Consider the following 22,690-nt stretch of genomic DNA (forward strand, 5'->3'; position numbering starts at 1 on the left):
GGGCCTCCACCTCGCCGGCTGGAAGCCGTGCTCCAGCTCCCTCTCAGTTGGGCGTGGGAGCAGACCGGGATGCCAGCGGTGACTGAGGGCAAGTCGAGCATGCCCATTCATGCCCTAGGTTATAAATAAACCGTAAATCTTACTTCTCGATGTGGCTGGGGTGCATTCCTCCAGGGTGTTGGTAGTGGAGAATGGGCGTGTGGAAGTAAAACCAACCCACAAGCTGTGCGTTCTCAAAAAAGGATTCTCCCCTAAAGCAAAAGGAGTTGCCCCAGAACAAATGTCTCTGCTTTATGAGCACTCTGCTGGCCACCCGAGGTGAACCCGAGGACACCCTCTTTCCATTGTGAACAGCTTGCTCTTCCATGAGAGAGGGCTTGCTAAAGGAGGGAGGCTACCTGCAGAAGAGATCACCTTCCACCATCAGCCAATAAGCAAGTGGATGAGCAGCATCGCCAGGGGACCCGAGTCCATTCAGCTGTGTGTGCTGTCAAGTCCACTGCAGTTCACGGTGGCCTGATGGGACAGAGTAAAGCTGCCCCATAGGTTTCCCCCGGCCATTCTCTTTGTGGGAGCAGAGGGCTAGTTCTCCAACCCCACCCCCCAGAGCTGCTGAAGGGTGCAAGCCACTGGCCTTTTGATTAGCAGCTGACTCCTAGCCATTGCGACACTAGGTGCATGTTGGAGTCCATCATAAACCCCCAAACAAACAACACACACTGCCTCCAATCAGCTCTGACCCACAGTGACCCTAGAGGTCAGGGTAGAACTGCCCCTGTGGGTTTTCCAGACTGTAACTCTTTAACGGGAGTAGAAAGCCTTGTCTTTATTATGATTTTAATTTAAGTCATCTTATTGGGGGGCTCTTACAGATAGCATAACAGTCCATAGATCAATGATACCAAGCACACTTGTACATATGTTGCCATCATCATTTAAAAACACACTCATTTTCTTCTTGAGCCCTCAGTGTCAGCTCCTCTTTTCCCTCCCTCCCACCCTCATGAATCCTTGATAAAGTATATGTATAGATTCATATCTTCCACTGTCCACTGTATCCCTTCACCCACGTTTCTGTTGTTCATCCCTCTGGGGCAGTGGGTGGTGGTGGTGGTGTACATCCATCCCTGCTATCGGTTTCCCCTTTCTTCCCCTTCCCCCACCTCCCCTCACCCTCATGGTGTCCCTATTCCCATTACTGTTTCTGAGGGGTTTAATCTGTCCTGGAAAGCCTTGTCTTTGTCCCTCATAACGGCTGGTAGTTTTGAATCACTGACCTTGCAGTTAGCAGCCCAATTCATAACCATTATGCCACCAGGGCTTTGGAGAGTCCATCTTAGAAGCTTGTAAATACTTGTGAGCCCATGAAACGAAGGAATGTTCCCATTTGACCAGGTGTCTGGCACTTTTGCTCGTAGGCTGGCCTGGAGATGTGGATTTGTGTTGACTACAGTTTCCACACGTAACACGCTCAAGTAAGTGGTGCTGCAGTGCTCACAGGAAATGACCACGCCAGAGGTTTGCAAAACAGAAAAAGTAATGCCGTGGGTGCCGTTTTTGTAAGTTGCAGTCATCTCAGGGACATGGCATGGTACCTCCTGTCATCTTTTGGGGGCACCTTTCAGGCAGGTTCCCGCTGGGGGTGGGGTGGGGCAGTGAGTGCTCATGGAAGCTCCTGAGTGCCCCTTGCTTTGCCACGCTGCACCCACCGAGACCGCCTTTCCTTGCCACCATTGTGGGTGCACAGGAACGTGCACCCTGCTCCTTCGGGTGGCTCTGGCCTTCCTTACAACCACACAGATTAGCCGCCCAGGCAGAGGCGGGGACCTGACCAGATAGAGGAGCTTATTTGGAAATGCCGGGCAGGACTCTTGAGGCACATTGACTTGATTCAGCACTACTCTTGAAGGCCCCCAATGTTCATCTGGATCCAAGGTGATGCGATATGACACAATTCTCAAACCGTGTATCACACATGATTAACTGGAGCACCCCCGCCCCAGCCATCCTTTCAAGCAGCCCTGCAGAGACACAGGAGGGAAGAGAGAGGCACCAAGTGGGGTGTGATTTCTGCTGTGTGTCTTGGGTTTAAGAGAGAGGGACTGTGGTTTGGTGGGAAGAGGACTGGCCTGGAGCCTGTGTGGGAGGCTTGTAGGGAAGCTTGGGCGTCAGCACCACCAGCTTTCCTTAAGATGGGTGCCTCTGATAGTTGAGGGAGGGAGCAGACACTACGCTGGGCATTCTTCCCGGATAACTCCTTTACCTGTCATATATGGCTTGGGTCCTGCATGTGGTTGTAAACATCAGAGCCCCAAACGAAGATCCCTGCTCTGCTCTCAGGGAGAACAGCCTCCACTCCAGGCTTGAGGTCAGTGGGAGAGGAACAGACCTGACAGTTAAGTTAAGCCCGCTACTGCACTTCGTTGGTGGCACGAACAGTTAAGTGCTTGACTGCTAACCAGAAGGTTGATGGCTCAAAGCCTCCCAGAGGTACCTCAGAAGAAGAGTTTAGTCATTGGCTCTCCAAAGGGTGAAGCCTCCGAACCCCTGCAGGGCACAGTTCTACTGGGCAATAGCTGGGGTGGCCACTGTGGGGATTGACTTGAAGCAACTGGTTTGGTCGGTTGGCTGGTTAATGCACTTCCTCAGGACTAAGGAAGAAAGACAGCCAAATGCATTATCTCCAAGGGACCTCCCCAAATTCCAAAACTCATCCTCAGTGCCTCGAGTCGATTTTGACTCATAGCAACCCCACAGGAAGGGGAAAACTGCCCCTGGTGGTTTCTGAGACTGGCGCTTGGAGTAGAAAGCCTTGTCCTCCACTCCGGAGGAGTGACTGTTGGTTTCAAACTGCTGACCTTGTGGTTCGCAGCCTAAGTAGATGTTACACTTGGGTTTACAGATGAGTCTTCTGAGCCTCCATCTGTCCTGCTACTTTGGGAGCTCAGCATCTTTCTCTGTTACACGGAGGGGCAGGAATATGTGGTCTATGCAAAGATCCTGCCTCTCCTCACCCTACACATATGCACACAAAGCTCCATGGAATCAGCAAAGGGCGAAGCCCTTGTGAACCCAGGCCAATGGTTCACAGGAGGCTGCTCTTGGCAAGACTGTGACTGCAGCCCCTAAGTCAGGCCTAGCTTGAGCCCTGGCAGGGCTGTTTGTGTTGAACCAAATGTTTCCCACCTACCCCACCCCCATCACTTTCATTCTTGTAAATTGTTTCTGGGACCAGAACCATCCAAAGAGAGTGAATATCCCTCCCAATGGTATATAAATAGTTTCAAGTTTCCAGACTTAGAAATCCTTGAATGATAATCAGCTAATCAGGTATGGATTACAGCTGAAGAGCACAGTTTCCAATGAAATTAAGCCCGTGTTGGGGTGTTTCTGTTGGAAAGGCTGGAAGTGGCGCCCGTGTCTGCATGTGTGTGTTTCTGAGACCGCTGCTTCCCCTCTCTGGGCTGCTGCCCTTGCATCATAGCCTGTCCTTCCTTGACTCCCGTGAGGCCCTCCCTCTTTGGCTCCACCATCAGCACCCAGGAAGTATCCCTGAGCCCACTAGCACCACTGGAAATTCTCAGCATAAATGCCTTCTCCCCGAGCGCATGTGGATGACCCCTCATGTTATGAACCCCATTTATGAACCCTGCAAGGGCATGTGGCTGGGGCTCTGGAGCTGCACTGGGCAGTGGGGTCTAAGACTTCATGGGCCATCTAGGGTTCAGAGATGGTGGCTCACTGGCATTCTAAAGCCACTTCCGCTGTGGCATGCACTTCGGACCAGTTTGATGGTCAGTATGAGCCGGGGGATAATGAAGCAGCAGCAGGCTACCAAACGTGCACTTGTGTTCAGGCAACACAGGGCTCTAGAAGCTTGACGAGTTCTAACCAGCTGGACGCGTTGGCCAGAGCAAAAAGTCTACCTCTGTTTCTTGGTCTGGCCTTCCTGGGGTCCTGTGTGGCCCTGTCTGTGTCCTTCCACCTGCACAACGGGTCTTCATTTCCTCGTGCCTCTGTAACAAAACTACGGCAGGTGGATGGCATTAGAGAACAGTTATGTTCTCACGTCCCAGGAAGCTACAAGTCCAAATTCAGAGTGTGGCTCTAGGGGGGAGGCCCTCCTTTGTCTATTTCAGCTGCCAGCAGCCAGCAGCCCTTGGCTTGTAGCCTCATCTGCCTTTGTCATCACCCGGTATCTACTTCCCCTTTATTGGCTTTCTTCTGTGTCTAATCACTCTTTTTTTTTTTTAAAGATCATTTTATTAGGGCTCTTGCAGCTCTTATAACAATCCATGCATCAATTATATCAAGCATCTTTGTACATATGTTGCCATCATCATTTTCTAAGTATTTACTTTCTATTTGAGCCCTTGGTATGAGCTCCTCTTTTTGCTTGCCCTCCCTCCTTCCCGCCCTTGCGACCCCTTGATAAATTATAAATTATTATTGTTTTCATATCTTACACTGATCACTGTCTCCCTTCACCCATGTTTCCATTGTTCATCCCTCTGGGGGTGGGGGGAGTTATGTGTTGATCATTGTAATCGGTTCCCCCTTCCTTCCTCCGCCCCCCAATCTTCCCCTTACCCTCCTGGTATCTCTAGTATCTCTACTCCTATTTCTATTCCTGAGGAGTTTATATGACCCAGATTCTGTGTGCTGTGAGTGCTTATCTGTACCAGTGTACATGCTCCGGTCTAGCCAGAACTGAAAGGCAGGACTGGGGTCATGATGGTGGGGGTGTGAGGAAGCCTCAAAGAACCAGACGCATATTGTGTGTTTCATCAGGGCTATACTGCGCCCTGGTTGACTCATCCCTTCCTGTCACCCTTCTGTGAGGGGATGTCCTGTTGTCTACAAATGGGCTTTGAGTCTCTGCTCTGGTTCCCCTCATTCTCAACAATATGTTTTGTTTGTTTGTTTGTTTGTTTAGTTTTGAGCCTTCTGGTGTCTGTTACCTGATTCCGTCAACACCTCCTGATCCCACGGGCTGGCGTCCTTCTTCCATGTGGGCTTGTTGCTTGGAAGTGATTAGATTTAGGGCACACCCAACACTGACATAGCCTCATCAACATAACAAACTATTCTCCAATGGGATTACAGCCACAGGTAACATCCATGGCAGTGCCCCGTCTTTTGATTTTGTATTTTTAAAATTGTCTTCCCTGTAAAAGCAAAAACACGCTGCCTACTTTCCTTGACCCCCTCTTCTGACTACAGACATCGGCTCTGCTGGCTCTTGTAAAACGGGCTCCAGTGGAAAACCTCTCTGTGCCTTCCTGGAGCGCTCCAGTCTCTACTCAGCAGGCATTTTATTGGGTCCCTGCTGTATACCAACAGAGCCCTGAGAGTGGGTTAAGCACTTGATGCTAATGGCAAGGTCAGCAGTTTGAAACCACCAGCCTCCCTGTGAGAGAAAGGGGAGACTTTTTACTCCCGTACAGAGTTACTGTCTCGGGAAGCGCAGGGGCAGTGCTGTCCTGTCTTGTAAGGTGGCTGTGAGCTGGGATGATCGTACTGCACACCAGGCACGGTATGGGGAGCTCAGAGACCAGACAAGGCCATCTGGGCCCAAGTGTAACTTCTCTCAAAATCGACTAGGGCTCAACTAGCCCCAGGGACCATCGTTCAGAAACCACTGGCCTTCGCTGACTTCCATTTGCTTTATTTATTGTTGTTTGTCTATAGCAGGCTTCATTTCCACCAAGTGGGAAAGGGGATATCCCTTTGGAGATACGTTTAGAGAAAGCTCAGTGGCCCAGAATGGGAAGCGTCTTCCTGTTCTCTGTCGTCGCCTGGGCATAACCGCTCCGATCCCGGCTGCTTGCCCCAGTCCCTCCACATTCAACACCACAAGTCGCCTCCCTCGCTGGCTGGCAGATTCAAACGCACATTCATTTTCAAAGTGGCATCCTTGTTCTTCACCACTTGAAGAAAGTCTTGGGCAGCAGATGTGCCCAATGCAATACGTCATTTGATTTCTTGACTGCCACTTCCCGGAGCGTTGCTTGTGGATCAGAGCAAAGGGAAATCCTTGAAGATATCCGCGCTTTGTTTGTTTATCACGATGTTGTCTAGGGGTCCTGTGATGATGATTTTGGTTTTCTCTGCCTTGAGTTGCAACCCATCCTGAAGGCTGCAGCCCTGGAGCCTCAGCAGGTGCTTCAAGTCCTCCTTGCTTCCAGCAAGAAAGGTTGTCTCTTATGCACATCCTTTACCGAAGAGGTTCTAGAAGGAACTATGTGCTCTGATTGCATGGAGATCCCTGTAATTCTGCTCCTGAAATGAACGCTAGACTGGGTTTTGCAGTTCTTTCTTGGGACCTCCTATGGCTTTTCCACGCCCCCTGTCCTCCCAGGAGACCAGAGTGTAATATGATGGCAGTGAACGTTGCAGAGAACACTTCGATAAGAGTTTTTCACTTTTTGTGATTGATATGCAAGGTCAAAGGAGTTGTACATGAATGAATGTTTTTAATGTTACATGTTTCATATAGAGGGAAGTTTGCAAAGTGAGTAGAGAGGTACCCTGACACCCAAGAGGGTCATTTTCAAGGGAGTAACAATGACTGGGTAAGTTGTTAGCAGTCAGGAAATGCTAATGATAAGCATGCTCCAGGCCACGCTAAGGGTAGTGTCACACTTTAGAATTTGCCATTGGAAAGATGCTGCCACCCTTGGGAGAAAAAGCAGCTAAAGCCTTGGACACTGTGTGAAGAGAGCTGATGGTCAAATCGCTGTTTCTAATGATTGTGTGCTCTGCTTTTAGGAGTTAAACCCTGGTCAAATATCATGGAAATCCTGGAAGAAAAAGATGGGGTCGACACGGAGCTGCTGGTTTATGCCATGACTTTAGTGAACAAGGTTGGTTGGTGCGAAGGCCAATACGAGGCCTCTAAATACAAGGCTAATCTTGTAGACACCCACCCTGGGGCCAGAACCATGCAGGACAGGAGAAAACTCATTTCCATTCACATGTGTCAGTGCATATGTGAGAAGCCCTATGGGGTCTGCGTGTTTTTCCATTTCTAATGAGACCAGAATGGTGACAACACAAGCTTGATGACTACTCTCGCTATCAAAATGTCCTGAGAGAACATCTGTTCTTCTTTATGGTGTATGTGAGCACATTTTCCTCAAAGGGAATTGCTCACAAGTCTGATAGCAATGAAGAGTACTGCTGATCACCTGCTGCAGGGCAGTGAGTCATTGAGCATGAGTTCTGAGTAGAAGAGAGACGTCCTGGGGGCTGACCTCATTTGCTTTGATGGAGCTGGGCATACCTTTGTGGCCCTGTCCCTTCCATTATAGTCTCTGCTGGTCACCACTGTGCCAGAAAGCAGTCCTCAGAGGCCCTGTCTTGTGCACTGGGTCCTACAGGGACCAGTCTCTGGACAGGAGTATGTTCAGTCTAGTCCCTTCTCTCTTGACTAAGTAGGTGGGCCCTTCTCCTGCTGGTGGCTGTGCCCCGGGCCCAGGTACCACACCATCCATTTTGTGGTCCTTTGGCTTGGACTCTCCAGGATGCTGGGAAAAGGCACGTGGGGTCCACAGAAGAGATGCTGTCATTCTGAAGTCTCCAGAGAAGGCCCATAAGCTCTCTTTTAACTATACCCGGGCACATGTTTCCTTCTGATGAACTGGAGGACAAATTAGTAGAGAGCAGTATAATTATGAAGAGTAACTTCTCCAACTCGATACTAAAATGTCAAGCACACTCTATGGATTGAAATAATGTGGTCTTGGCCCATTCATGATTGGAGCAGAGGAGCTCTGAAAGAGACCCCACTGTATCCAACAACTTTCCATGGGCTAGGACCAAAGCCAATAGGGATGAGTTAGCATCAGTTATGATTGGGGAGCATTTTAATAATTGGAAATAAGCAAAACCATATGTTGATCCTATACTGTATTTTTTTTGCCAATAATGCAGCCATATAAAGAATGCACTCGCACATGTAATGCTCATGAAAATACCACGCAGGGGGAGTGGAGGGATTATGTAGTTGGCTAAAATGTGCTACATGCATATTATCTGAGTAAAAGTATGGTAGTGTTCATTCCAGGTAAAGAGTTAAATGAAGAAATTTCAAACCATTAAAAAAAACTGAAGAGAGAGTAGACGTGAAGGTTAATTGTTCTCTGGTTGGTGGAGGTCTTTTTAATAATAAGACCAGTGATTAAAAAATTCCAAAGGAAAGGACTTAAAATTTTGACTGCAAAACATTGCAGGAGGCAGATAATTTATACGGCAGATGACACACTGGAAAATTGTGTATAAAAATTATGGCAGAAAAAGATACTGTCTTAATGTATTAAGAATCCAATAGAAAGATAGAAGACATTGAACCAAAGATTGATTGCACAGCCACGAAACAGTTTTCCCAAGTCAGGCTGGCAGTGATTGCTCTTCTTCTTCTTCGTCTTCTTCTTTGAAGTTGGGTGCAGGGTTCTTTTTAATTTTCAAATAATTCTAGATTCACATGAAGTTTCAAAGGAAGTACAGAGAGGTCCCATGTGTACTTTACCAGTTTGCCCCAGTTGTTGAATCTTTCATTGTCTTTCAAAGAATCAAAAGTAGGACGTTTATACCATTGGTAGAAGGTAGCTATTTTCTCAGAGGTAGAGCTCTATAATCATCATCTCTGAGTAGCAGAACTCTCTAACAGCTCCAGGGGAACATGGTCACTAAGCTGCCAGTCCCTGGCAAGGTCTCAGCATGTGCCACCCTTTGTTTGGCATCCTATGGCAATTAAGGTCCAGGGCACCCCCACTTCCTCTTCCTCTTCTGTCACAGCTTCCCGCCTCTGTGCATTTCAAGCCCAAGGTAACCTTCTTTGGGGGGCTTGTTGTTGAAGTTGAGTAATGTTCATTGGCCCAGTGGGTAGAATCCTTTGAGATACGACAGAGAATTGGATCGTTAATACGAGTCTGGAAAAATTCAGACTCTTAGATCTGGGATGTCAGTATCTTGCAGACTGAATTGTTTCTAGCGCTTGCTTTCAACGAGAGGAAAGATGGCTTAAATAGCCTGGAATTCAAAAGAAGGGTTATGGATTGAATTTTGCCCCTTCCCCAAATGTGTGGTTATAATCCTATTTGGGTAGGGCTTGACTTGGTATGTTGAGATGGGATTTGTGGAGGGTGTCTCCTGCATCATCTCTCTTGAGATAGAGAAGGGATGAACTGCAAACGGGCAGCAGTAATGGGGGATGGAAGAGGAGAAGGCACGTGCAGGGAGTCTTGGAGCAGAAACTCAGAGACCAAGACTTTCCCACAGTCTACCGAGAGAGAAAGCCTTCCCCGACAACCAGGACCCTGCATTCGGCAGCTAACCTGAGGAACAAAAAAATTGTGTTAGGGCCACCCAATTAAGGTGCTTCTATTCTGTCAACACTAGATATTCAGCCTGTCGAAGGCTCCCAAGCTGAAGTCTGCCGGGGGACAGTATTTAAGTAGTTTTCAGAATACCAGACTCATTCACCATAAGCTCTGAGAAGCACCAGAAATGAGCCATCTTCTCACGCTGCCAGCTGGCATTATCGAATACTGTCTTGATCCTGTTGAAAGTCCCCCAGTGGGAGACCCCAACGCAGGCCCACTAGCAGATGTGCCATCCTTGTGACTAAAGGCACTAGGGATTAGGACTGAAGAATTGGACCCCTTGGAACGCTCAGAGGTAGAGAAACTGAGCTGACCCCAAGCATGCCGAAGGGAGGGGGGACTGAGATGGGGGAGGACACTGCCAGAGCCTCCAGGGTGCTCTTTGTCCTGGTCCCAAAAGCCTTGCAGAAGGTTTCCGGTCTAACCCTACATGTCTCCTCGCCTGCCTTCCCCCAGTGGTGTGTTCTGCAGCATCAGCAGTCAGGCAGGGCACCTCCAATCCAACGCCCTGCCTTGGCCCGCTCATCTTTTAACACATTCTAGGGTTTAAACGATTCTGATGACAGGATTCATTGAATGGACGTGTCATTTTTCAATTAGCGTTGGAAGAAGGATCAGCTCAATTGGCTCGTTGCCTGGCCCCCCAGTGGGGGCGCCTTGCCCAGCGCCTGCAGAGACTAGGCTGGGGTGAGCTTTCACATGGGACCACGTGAGTGTGAGCACTTATTGATGACAGCTGCTGACCCATGTACAGCCGCCCGCGCTGTGTCCTTATAGGGGCCTGAGTAAGCAAGCAATCACATCAAAGCAGCCTTTCATTAGTTCCCATGTCAGTCGCAGTGAGCTGCGAATGCTTTGCTCAGCAAAGGAAGGAAAAATCCATTAGTTAGGTGGAAGCATTATTTCCCTCGTTGTTGTGTGCCAGTGAAGCCAACTCAAGAGTCGCTCTGCAGCACAGAGGACGATGCCCCATGGATTGACTTTACAGGATCAGCTCTCCGGGGTCTTTTCCTCTGGGCTGCTGCTGCTTCAAACCCCCAACTTCTGGTTAAGCAGCGGAGCAGTGACCCTTACATAACAAGCTGGTCTTCTGATATTAAAGGCTTTGCCTGAATCGGCTTTGAGGGGCCATACCGCGTGTGATCCAGTTCCGAGCGGGGGTCTTTCTAGTCTGAGAATACCACTCCTTTGTGTAAGAGAGAGAATACAAAGAGAAGTGGGTCTTTCTTTTTGGATTATCTTTTTGTGGATCAAGTTCTGGTTTGAGAATTCTCATGTTTTCCTGATTTTTTAGACCAAAAAAGGAGGCCCTCTTGAATTGAAACTGAAGGGAGCCAACTCTTCAATGGCCGAAACTAAGCCAGCTGTTGCTCTAGCAATCGTCCCAGGAGGCCCTGATTGCTAAGTGTGTGCATTTTCTGTAGCCACGTAGTGCATCACTACAGACTTAGCCTGCTCAAGCCTCACATGTTAGCTCATGGTTTCCATGGGTCAGTAGTCCCGGCAAAGCCAGGTTCAGGGCTCAGCATGGCTGCAATCAGAGTTTCGAGTGTGGCTGTGGTCTCATCTGAGGTTTGGGATCATCTACCAAAGCCATGTGGTTTGGGCAGAATCCATTTCCCTTTGACTATAAAGCCCTTGGCAGCTTGCTTCTTCAAAGCCAACAGGAGACTCAATCTCTCTCTCTCTCTGTCTCTCTCTCTCAATCACTGAGTTCAGAAAAACCCTTTCAAAGTTCTTTTCTGATGAAGTCAGACCCACCCAGGACAATTGCCCCCTTGGCTAACCCAAAAGCAATTAGTACACTCTGAATTACATCTGTGAAATTGTTTTCCATGGAATGAAATATAATCACAGGAATAACACCTATCACGGGAGTGTCTGGCAGGTACCCGAGGGCAGAGGATGACACAGCCCGGGTACAACAGCGGTACGCACCAGGGCTGGGAAGCTGCCACAGTATGCCTGTCATCGGCCTTGCTTTGTCCCGCGTGCTGGTTGGAGCCACTGGCTGCCACGGTGGGGATGACTTGGGCGTCACGTCTATTGGGTCCTTCTCCTCTTCCAGACGTTGTCGGGACTCCCGGACCAGGACACCTTCTACGATGTGGTGGACTCTCTGGAGGAGCTGGGCCTGGCGGCGGTGTCTCAGAGGCACTTGAGCAAGAAAGGGACCGACCTGGACTTAGTGGAGCAGTTTAACATTTACGAGGTAACAGAACATTCTTTTTTTTAAGTACTTTTTCTTGTTGAAAATATTCATGAAAAAAAAAGAAAAAGAAAATATTCATGGTGGAATATTCTGCAGTTTCTGCCAATACAGTTTGGTGGCATTGATTCTTTGACTTGTGAAACCTGGCCCATCCTCCCTTGCCTTACTGTTCTCCCCCATTAGTATAGTCTCCCTGCCAGGTAAGCTGCCGGCCTCACTCTCCCCATGGCGGCGGTCAGCATGGTGCTGCAGTGGACACCCATTGAGCTGTAACTGCAAGTGCAGTGGTTGGAAACCATCAGCCGCTCTGCGAGAGGCCGACAAGGCTTTCCACCCCCATAAAGCGTTACAGCCTTGGAGCCAGTGGTGCTGCCCCATGCTGCAGGGTCTCTGGGAGCCGGCATGGAATCTGTGGGTGTCAGTTGGGTTTGCGTTTGTCCGTCTGCACGCAGGTAGATGAGCCGGTTTTGAGAAGAGCCCAGTGCTCAGACAGGCAGTCTGCACTCATGAACTGGAACTGTTGTTGGGTTCAAAGGACACTTCCGGGGACACCATTGGTCTCAGGGTTAAAGTTTAATGGTGACCTCATCTCAGGGCAATCTCTGTGGGGCTTCACCAAGCTTCCAGGGCGCCAGAAACATCTCAGGGCAATCGCTGTGGGGCTTCACCCAGCTGCCAGGGCTCCAAAAAGTCTAGATTCTTGGTGCATCTGAAATTGCGATACTTTAGGAATTTGAAATGCTGTCCAACGTGCTCCTTTTCAATGCTTCAGGCATTTTCTGCGGAAGCTGAAGGCTGAGTGTAGACTCACAGGGCTGAACATGGTTGGCGAACACGTTAGAAGAAATGCAGGTTCTAAGTGCCACCCCAGACCTATTGAATCAGCCTCTCTGGAAGTGGGCTCAGCCATGTGTGTTGCTACAAGCCCCCTGGTGATTCTGATAGGCACTTGGGTTGAAGAACCCCTGGACCCCTGAAACTCGAGAACCACCCTGCAGGACATTCCTGCTGCTAACAGTGAGTCCTCGCTCCTGGCAAGAGCGCCCCATGCAGCCCTGGGGATCCTACCCCTCGCAGCTCACAGGGGTGGGGTTTCAGATGGGGCTCCCTCCAACCTTGGGGGACCCCCCTGTGCCGAATGGAAATGTGGGCTCATGGCTGTAAAGGCAGGGAAAGGGACCACTCATCTGCTATTTAATGAGCCACTGTAGGTAGAGGAATATTAAAGCTTAAGATGACTGGTGTGAGTTTTACCCCAAGGGAGGGCACCTTCCAGCAGGGGTGCAGCCCGTGCCCCAGGGAGCGGCAATGCAGAGAATCTGAAGCCAGGAGACAGGATGTGGTGGGGACACGAAGCTGAGGCCAGGACCAAGGAAGGCCTTGCGAGGTGTGGGCTTGCGGACAGCCGCTGCAGGCGGACGGACGCGGAGTGCCAGCCTGGCCTGTGGCACGGCATCCTGTAGGGGCTGTGCCTCACGGGACTGTCACTTGTCTTTCCTCCCCCGACACCCTCCAACTAAAGAGAGAGCCATCTTCCAGCCAGGGCCTGTCTGTTGACGTCATCCCTCTGCTGGAGAAACTAAATCATTAAACTACACAAGCCCCCCTTGTTGAGAGCCGCGTGTGAAACCTCAGCCCCCGGGCCCCCGTGCAGCTGTGGCCTTCTCGGCTCTAGCCATTTCCAAGATGGTGAGAGATGGCAGCCGCCACTCGACTTCTGGCCCACAGCCTGCAAGGATGTCTTTGGGGGAAGTCCCCCCTTCATCCTTTCTCTTTGTTTTGCCCAACGTGTTGTTTCTTCTCGGTCTCACATGGGTCCTTGAGCAGTGACCCAGCAGGTCAGCTTCTCCGCCAAGTCTCTCACACCCCCACCCGCACTCCCACCCTTGGTTCCTCACAACTGCGGGGTGTTTTTTGCCTCTGATCCCATGTCCTGAGGGCTTTTTCTGGGCTCTGAATCCCTGTGAGCTACTCCACCTATGTTTTCCTTCTCTTTCGAGCCTCGGGGCCCAGCCACGCACCTGTCCCAAGTAGCAAGTGCCGCAACAAAGGCCTCTCCCAATGTCTGCGTCTTTTATGGTGGAGTTTGCCAGATGCTGCCTTGAAAGCAGCCATGATTTAAGCACCTACCTGACAGGGCCAATGCAATGGGTAATAACTCACGCTGACAGGTGAAATGCTCTAGATACCAGGCAGAGGCAGAGATTTTCTTTCTGAAAGTTCATGGTTTGTTGTTTTGTTTTCTTTTCCTTTTTAATTTACTGCCACAGGACAATCAACTTGAGTGCATGCAGGGGCAGCAAGAAGGCCTTCAGGCAAAGTCAGTGTTCCCGATTAAAAAATAAAGTCTTGATTGCCCTCAAATAGTTGCCCGGAACTCAGTTGGGTTTTGAGAATTCTTCCTCATCGTGAAGGCTGTCTGGCAACCATGTGGCCCAGGCTTTCTGAGGACAGGCCCAATGCTATGTAACTTAATTCCATGAGGAAAGGTGATTTGATCCATGTTTAATGAAATTCATTTGAGTTTTATAGCCTCTGTGACTTCTCAAATGCATAAATTCATAAATCAAAACAGAAAGATCATGTGCCCTAACTTTGGGTTCTGAAAATGCTCCTGTCATGGGAAAGGCATCTTAAGACTGGAGACTTGAGTGTTGAGGGGGTGAGGAAGAAGAACTATTCCTTTTAGGAATGATTAGTTAATAAACCCAACACGGTTTCTCTGTATCAGCGGTCATTTTTTAAAGTACATTTCAGTAGTCTGTTGCTGCATAGCAAACACCCCAAAACTGCGTGGTCTAAAATAACATTCATTCTTGGGGTCAGCAATCTGAGTCTGGTTCAGGCAGGACGTTCCCATGTGGCCGCTGTTATCTGGCAGCTTGTCTGGGGCTGGATGGTTGACCGTGACTTCACGCATGTGCTCTGGTGTTTGGTGCTGACTTGGGCTCCTGGCTTCTACATCAGGCTAGCCCGAGCTGCTTCACAGCGGGGACCTTTCAACGGGGCAAGTCTCAATGCACAAATGCTTTTCAAGCCTCTGATTATGTCACATTTGGTAGTGTTCCACCAGCCAAAGCAAGTCACGTGGCCAACTCTAGACTCATTGTGGAAAAGGCCTACCCAACTGTGAAGCAAAAAGAGGCAAGCTGCCTTGGGGACCCAAGCTTTTCACATCAGCCACAACATGTCATCAGCATAGTTCCTGGCTCAAAAGGCCATTCGAACTGACATCCACTTCACCCAAACATGGAAGCAGTGCATATGGGTTTGATTAAAAACGAGGTGTAGAGTAGGAAGTGAGAAAAGGACTGTATTTGTCACGTGAAGTTGGCCGCCACTCCTGGCTGCTGACACTCGGGCAGAGATAGAAACTCAGAAGAAACGATATGAGGTTTGGATCTATTTTCTTTAATGGTATGGTAGTTGTGTTTTGTAAAAAGTCCTTGTCTTTGGGGAATGAATGTTGCAATGTTAACTGATGGAATGATGTGATCTTGGCGCCAGGGCCAGGGCCAGTGAAGACCCACTGCTGCTCGGCCCATTCTGACCCACAGAATGGAGGAGACCCGCCCTGTTGGGTTTCTAAGATGGCCATCTTTATAGAAGCTGACCTGCCACACCTCTGTCCTCGGAATGGCTGGTGGATTCCACCATCAGTCCTTCAGTTGGCAGTCACGCACGTAATGGCCGTGCCACTAGTGGGGTGCAAATGAAGCGAAATTGACCTTGAGTTATAATAATCGTTGAGCCTGGGTGATGAGCACACCCGAGCACACATCATGCTTGTCTCCCCCACTTTTCCAATGAGAGGCCTTCAAAAAGTTTGTGGGAAAATTGGATGGAGAGGTCATGGGGTTCTTCCATGAACCTTTGGGGCCCCCTTTGTATGTTTAAAATTTTTCCAAAAATAAAAAAAATTAGATTGGCAAGAGCTGCCAGTCTCCTCACAGACTAGCGGAAGTCATCACAGACGCCACCTGAAGCTGCTCCCGACTGCTTTCTGGGGCAGGTGGGGCAGGATGCTCCAGCAGTCAGCTCTAGCTTCTGGAATGCGCTTGCCCCACATCTGCGGCTTCAAACCTGTCCTTAAAAAGAGTTAGATGGTGCTCAGTGGAGGGGCCGGCAAGTGAAGGGCCCCATTATGTGGGGGAGATCTTTCAGGACACGGTTGATCTCACTTTCCGTTCTTGTGAAGGTCCTTCATTGTGCTGCCTGCTGATTACAGCTGCAACCTCCTACAGACAGGAGCCCTGGTGGTGCTGTGAGTTTATGTGCTGGGTTGCTAACCACAAGGTCAGCAGTTCCAAACCACGGGGAGAAAGACGAGGCTTGCTATTCCCATAAAGATGTGTCGTCTCAGAAACCCACAGGGGAAGTCCAACCCTGTCCTGCAGGGTCACTGAGAGTCGGAATCGACCTGATGGCCATGAGCTTGGAGATTTGTCACAGGTTCAGGATACACCTGGTGGGAAGTGCTATTCTTTCCAAGTGCTTCCCAGCTTTTCGAGTTTGTTGGCTCCACGCTGCCATGCTCCCTGGCCTCAGAAGAGTTCGGAAACACCGTGGTAGCCTCTACAGGCAAGTCACGTGCAGTGTCTCTTCCTGTCACCAGCAGATATGGGTGGTTCTAGAAGTCTTACTCTAAATGCCAGACCCCGAGTGAATACTCTCCCTAACTTTCATGTTACGCTGTTCCCGAAGCAAGCCCGAGGCTGCCACTGGATCTGTTTAGAACCTATGCACAGCCCCCTCTTCCTCTCCCACCCCCCACCCCCCAGCCCCCTCCTTGCGAGACTTGTTTTGTAATGGATTTGAGCTGTGGAGAACCCCAACTGGATTCTCGTTTGGGGTGTTTGGTGTCGCCTGGACAAGTTTCCAGTTTTTGTTTTATTTAAACTTGCTGAGTGTCCCCACTTTCTTTGGCAAAAGGTGGTTCAAGTAGATTTCACTCCACTTACGCGCAGTGTGCTTCTCTGCAAGGAACAGTGAGCCGCATTTTCCTCGTTCCTCAGCCCTCTGAGGTTAGGAGAGGAATTAGAACTATCTGGACTTGACTTTTGCCTCTAATCTTATCATCCCCAATGTGTGTTTAATAAGAAGCAGAATCGATACTTCAGGTCAGAGGAAGTTCAAAATGGTCTTGAATTTTTGTGTCTGAAAATGAAGAAATGTCAAGTAATTGGCTCGAAATAATGAGAAGTGCTTTCCTTGATTCGGTGTTGGGCTTTTTTCAAAATCCCCCCCAGAGAACGCCATTTAGTGTGCTGTGGTGGAGATAATGAATGTGATTGGCCAAACACAGAATTTCTTTACTCATTTTTTGCACATCGCACTGGAGGAGCGAGTCTCCCAGAAGGGGACTCTGATGAAATGTCACTTTGGTGGAATTCTTTTTAATTCTTTAACCTCATACCTCCAAAGACGATGTCTCTGACTAGAAAATTCTGGAGGTGATAAAATAGTCAACGAGCATCCAACTGTGATCATAGATCTGAGAGCTTGGGTGAAATGTCTATGACCCATTGAAGAAGCGTTCACGGAACTGTCTCTGGACACTGGAGGAAACAAGGGGGGGCGTAGATAGGGGGCAGATGCACTCCTGTGTGTCTCAAAGGCCAACATGGCCCTGTGAATCAGGATGGGAGTACCCAACCTGGTCTTGCCAAGCTCGCTTTGATAAATGATCCTAGGTGCCCAAATTTTGGACATAGAGACGAATCGATGTTGCCAGGTCTTCTGTAGACAGGATAAGGTCCTATACCTGGGCCTTTAGATGGCTTCCCCATGCTCTCCCGCCGGGACTGGGTTGTGAAATGTGACTGAGTACCCACACGACCAGAAACTTGCACAACTGGGCATTTGGGACTTTGTCTTTCCCTGGCTGCCAAGTCAGAGGGACTGGTGGACTTGGTTGAGTCTGGTTCACCTGGGCTGCCAGGTGATGTGTGACCAGTCAGGTCTGTGTGAAAGGGGAATTTATGGGCATCCTAGATCACCACTCATGGATGGGGGAAGTGTAGTCCTATAGACTGAGCGCCAGCCGTGGGATAAAGCCCCACATTAGATGCTTTACACAGGTCACCTTCTGCCATCCTACCACCAACATGAAACTGCAATTCTCCCCGGGATGTGGAGGTGCTGCAGAAGAGGGTACACAGCTTGCTCTTTATCTCACCTGGTTTGGTGGTGGCGCATCCAGCACTTACCCAAGGATCTAATCAAAGCCAAAACACTTGGTCTGTTCACCATCAAGTTCTAGAAAAACAAAAACAAAAACCAAGCTCACGGCCATTGAGTCGATGTCAACTCATGGCGCCCCTATGAGACAGGGTAGAACTGCCCCTGGGGGCTTCCTAGACTGTCACTCTTTGTGGGAGTAGAAAGCTCCGTCTTTCTTCCATGGAGAGGCTGGTGGTTTCAAACTACTAACCTTGCCTTTAGTAGCCCATTGTGTAACCACCGTGCCACCTGGGCTCCTGTGTTTCTAGAGAAGGGAGGTACACAAAATACTTAAAAAGCCAAAGATACAGATCAGTATGGCCCCTGGCTGGGAAGAATGCGCTTTGATTGGGAGCAGAGTGGCTACCAGAAGCAAGCTGAAGAGAGAGGTAGGGGAAGGACAGACTGTTGCCTTTAATGCAGAGGGAGAAGGCTGCAGAGCAGGATTTAGGATAGAGTGGGATGCAGAGCTAGGCCCCTGGAGACAGCACTCAGCTTTTTGTCAAGAGCCAGAGTGACAATGCAGGGTGACACCCAGGCCTGGGCTTTGCTCACGAAGGCGGAAATGGAAATGGAAAGCATGACCCAGTCATTAGTCTGCACAAGCATGCAGGGTTTCCCAGGGGAAATTTTTAAAGAACCTTTTTCTTCAAGGGGCCAAGCAGCTTCCCGTTACATGTTTGTGGCTCTCGTGGGCAGGCTGGTGATTTTAACCAGGAGCTCCGCCTGCAACCCAGAGAGCAGGCTGTTGGCCTTAGCCGGATTGCCACCGCCGCCGTCAGCTCAGGTTCTGAAAGCATGCAGCACACACTGCCATCCTGTCAATTCCAAAGCAGACAACCCCATGTGGGTCAGAGTGAAACTGCTCCACAGGGCTTTCTAGGGCAAAAGCTTGGGGAGTAGATCACCTTGTCTTTCAGGGTGTCTGTGGGTGCACTCTAACCTTAGCTCATTAGCGTCTGAACACATGAATGTGTGTGCCATGCAAGGTCTCCAAAAAGTTTTCTGGGTGAGACCCGGTCCCTCTCACCTTGATCTGTGGTTCCCAACTCTGACCAGAACCTGCGCGCTTTGGGGTTTTGTTTGTGGGTCAGCGAGCTCAGGAATGACCAGGAACTTTTTAGACATCAAGTGGGCCTCAGCTTCCTGAAGCAGAGAGAGAACAGCCAAGGGTGGGTGAGGAGAGGCTCCGGGCTGGACGCCGGAGATGGCAGGGCTGGCCCTCTGATTGCACAGGGGCTCTTAGACCTGCTCGTGAGGCTGGCTCTGCCCACTGCATGGGAAGCATGCCGAGCGGCCGACTTGCCCAGCTGTGCTTGGGGAACTCAGGTGGTGCGGAGGCCCACAGGTGGGGAGAAGACCGGGTTCAACCCTATCTGCTTTTGCAGGTGGCACTTCGACACGAAGACGGTGATGAGACCGCTGAGCTGCCCCCCAGCGGGCGGCGGGACCGGAGGAGGGCCAGTGTGTGTTCTGGCAGCAGCAGCAGCAGCAGCGAGCACCGGGGCCTGGACCGCAGGCGGAGCCGCAGGCACTCGGTACAGAACATTAAGAGCACTCTGTCTGCTCCCACCAGCCCCTGCACCCAGTCAGCTCCTGGTTTCAAGCCCGGTGAAAAGTAAGCATCCACTTAGCATGGGAGAGGGGTGGGGGTGGGGCTGGGGGTACACTCCAAGGGACCACGGCTGTCCTCTCTCCACTAGCCTCACTGGGCCCTCGATCCCTGCCTATTCTCTTCTCTGCCATTAAACACCATCCAACCCCATCCCCACCCCACGGAGCTTCCCAGGGCAAGGTGGCCCCATTGGCATACGAAGATTTGAACTCACTCACCTGGTGCCCTCTTTCCCAGCCAGCCATGTGTGTTTGCAGATGTATGAGAATCTCAATTAATGGATGTCCTGGACATCTGTGCTCTAGCAAATAGTAAAGAACCCGACACAAACGTCTTGGGCCTAGAAATCACTGGCGTGTGTGTGTGTGTGTGTGTGTGTGTGTGTGTGTGTGTGTGTGTGTGTGAGAGAGAGAGAGAGAGAGAGAGAGAGAGAGAGAGAGATGGAGAGTTCTGACACTCTGCATGGCAGTAGATAGCGGGGTTGGTTCTAGTTCAGTAGAATAAAACTACATGCATCACAAAGCCTGAACAACAACAAAAAAAATCCCCTCTAGTTACATTCCATGACATCTAAATGCTTTTACTTACTCGGTTAGTGACCTGGCAGACAGTTTTATTGAGTGTCTGCCGTAGATGGATTATCCCAGGCCTTGAAGATGCACATCTGTCAGTGGAATAGATAGGATCTCTGCCCTTGGGAATCTCACGTGTGATGGACTAAGAGAAAGTGAGAATGAGAAAGGCAGTAGATGGGAAGAAAGCGTAAGATTGAAATCCCATCGGGAAGTACGCATATTCAGAACGTGCGGCTGACAACCCTGGGAAAACTGAAGTCGCTCCGTAGACGGGGGTACAGTACACTGGTGCCTCGCTGCACTGGGCATTGGTGCGGGCTATGGCTCCCCTTTCCTGGGTCCCATGGACCACTCCTTACCAAGCACGTGCACAGGAGCCTGACTGATTCACAGGATGCCCAGGCACTGCCTCCCGTTGCCAGCAGAGCGGAAGCGCAGGGCTCAGGTAACTTGAAAGGAGTGGTTTTTCTCATTCCGAAGATCAAACCAGGAGCCGAATGTAGGTCAAGAAGCTCTAATTGGTGAAGAAGAGAGTAACTCCGAGTAAGTCGGGCAAACTTAAGAGAGCCATCAAGAGATGCCCTTCGTCTGCATGCTGAGTGGGACCTCCCTCCCCAGCCCGCCCCTCCACCACCACCAAGGGCAGCTCGGAGGTACTCCTGCAATCAGTTGAGTCTTAGACCACCCCCTTCTGGGGGCTGCTCACCCCAGAGGAGAGAAAGTCTTCAAAGAAGTTGAAACCTGGCTTTACTACAGAGCCCAGGAAGCTTCCAGCGACAGGCTCCCCTGTTTCTGAGAGTGTGACTGCAGCCCACTCTGCTGTGGAGAACAAAAGGCCCGCCCCTCTAAACAGACTGAGGAATGAGGCATCTGCCATGACGGCTGCCCTTGGTGCGCTGGGGCCTTTGAAAGCACGCAGGCTCAACAGCAGGCGCTCGGAGCCCTTGGTTAGTATCGTGCCCAGCCAACGGCTTGAGAAACTAACAGGGAGATGCTCATGTGTACAAAGGGCTGGAGAAAATGTACATAACTGACTGGGGAAAACTCTTTATGACAAAGCGGCCCCCAAATGCTGAGGGGCCGAGGTGAGGTGAACTCTGAAGGTGCCGTTGACATTCCCTCACTCTGTGTACTCCTCCCACGCTTACTTCTGGTCTCTTTCTTGCTGGTCAGCATTCCCAAAGTCCCCCCTGTTGTGAGTTCAGGTGCCAACACTGTGGGATCTTCACATTGACGAAGACTGGCGACCACGGAGTGGGCGGTACTTCCAGGTGTGCTTCACCGTTCCCAGGGGCTGGCACGGATGGATTCTGGGACAGGAGGCCTGTGTGTTCAGCATGTTGCCATTTTCTTGATTTTGAACAAGGACCGGTTTCTTCATTTGACCGCGGTTTTTACTTCATCATAAATTTAGGTAACGTGTACTTGAGAACAATACCCTCCCCAACTTGCAGAGGCAGCTGGCAACTCCGAGATAGATGCTTCTGAAGTGGCTTTGAAGCCTGCTGGAGGGGTTTTGCCCTGTGGCTCCCCAGGTGGCAGTACCATTTTGGCGTAGGCAGCAGTGAGATCGAAAGGAAGGGTGCCGGGAGCAAAATGGGAGGTGGTCCTTGTGTGCATAGCTCAGTCACCTGCTCACCATCGGTGCCTCGAAGGATACCTCAGAATCAGTGGCCCATTCTGTTTGTTCCCTGTAGACCTGAGACACAGGGGCGTGTCTGCCCCAGACTGCACTTGTGCTATGTGACTCTGCTGGCCATCTCACTTCTAACTTGCAGCATGCGCCACCGAGGAGAAATTTTAGGCTGAATTTTATAACTTTGATCCAGTCAGTGCCAACGCTTTTGAAAGGAAGCTTGAAATGCTTTAGACATTAGAAGACGCTTCCCGTTGTTCTGAAATATAGCTATCCATACCCAGTTCTTTTACATCATTTGATTTAACTCTCAACCCGCTGCAGGATCTAGTCAGGACAAGTGACATTTTCATTTAATAAGCGACAAGACAGAGGATGCGTGTCTTGTCCTGAATTGCAGGACTAGGAGCTGAGCAGTAGTTTAAACCCATGTCTCAGTCTTTACCTCTCAATGTCCAAAGTAGACAAACGTCTATCTCAACCGCTGGTAAAAATGGCGTGGGGCACCATCTGGTCTCTTCTGATCTCACGGGAGGAAGGGAAACCAAATTCATCATCAGCCCAGGCCTGTTCCAGGGTAGCCGAGGTGAGAAATGCCTCTGCCCTCCAACCTCCTCCTCCAGTCCCAACACCAGCCATGCCTCCGACGATACTTTGTACTCTGCTGGGTGCAAAAAGTCCTGGCATTGGCCTCACAGAATTCACAGAACATAGTCAACATTTGTGACGTTTATTAGACACGTGAACAGTTTAAACTTCCAGATCAGAAATGTTCAGGACATCGTTCTTCTGGTCAAGAGTGCCTCTGCTTATCCATGCCTACAGGCATACCTCTCTCTGGTCCATGACCTTTCATTCATGTATTTCCTTGGCTCCTGTCCTGCTCAGGAAAGTGTTACAAAGCTGCTTTAGAACTACAGATAAACACTCAAAGGGCCCTCTACTCCACCATAACCTCTGCCTAAGGCCTTCAGCTCTGGCTCCATGGGTGGACAAACCTAGCCCCTTCTTCCCCCCCCCCCTCCCTGCACCCTGACCCCAGGC

General features: G+C 50.2%; 1 protein-coding gene across 1 annotated transcript in view; it reads left to right on the forward strand.

Moving 5' to 3' along the window:
- The window catches only part of FHOD3 (formin homology 2 domain containing 3), a 521,276-nt gene that overhangs the window by 347,895 nt on the left and 150,691 nt on the right, over positions 1 to 22,690 (forward strand). The window contains 3 exon segments of the mRNA XM_004703087.3: positions 6,772 to 6,866; positions 11,455 to 11,598; positions 19,209 to 19,438. Of these exon segments, the coding sequence (XP_004703144.3) occupies positions 6,772 to 6,866; positions 11,455 to 11,598; positions 19,209 to 19,438 (469 nt within the window).

The sequence above is a fragment of the Echinops telfairi genome, unplaced genomic scaffold (genome assembly GCF_000313985.2).
Source record: "Echinops telfairi isolate 266 unplaced genomic scaffold, ASM31398v2 ScPeMD7_7400;HRSCAF=8409, whole genome shotgun sequence".
In the NCBI taxonomy this organism is placed as follows: domain Eukaryota; kingdom Metazoa; phylum Chordata; class Mammalia; order Afrosoricida; family Tenrecidae; genus Echinops; species Echinops telfairi.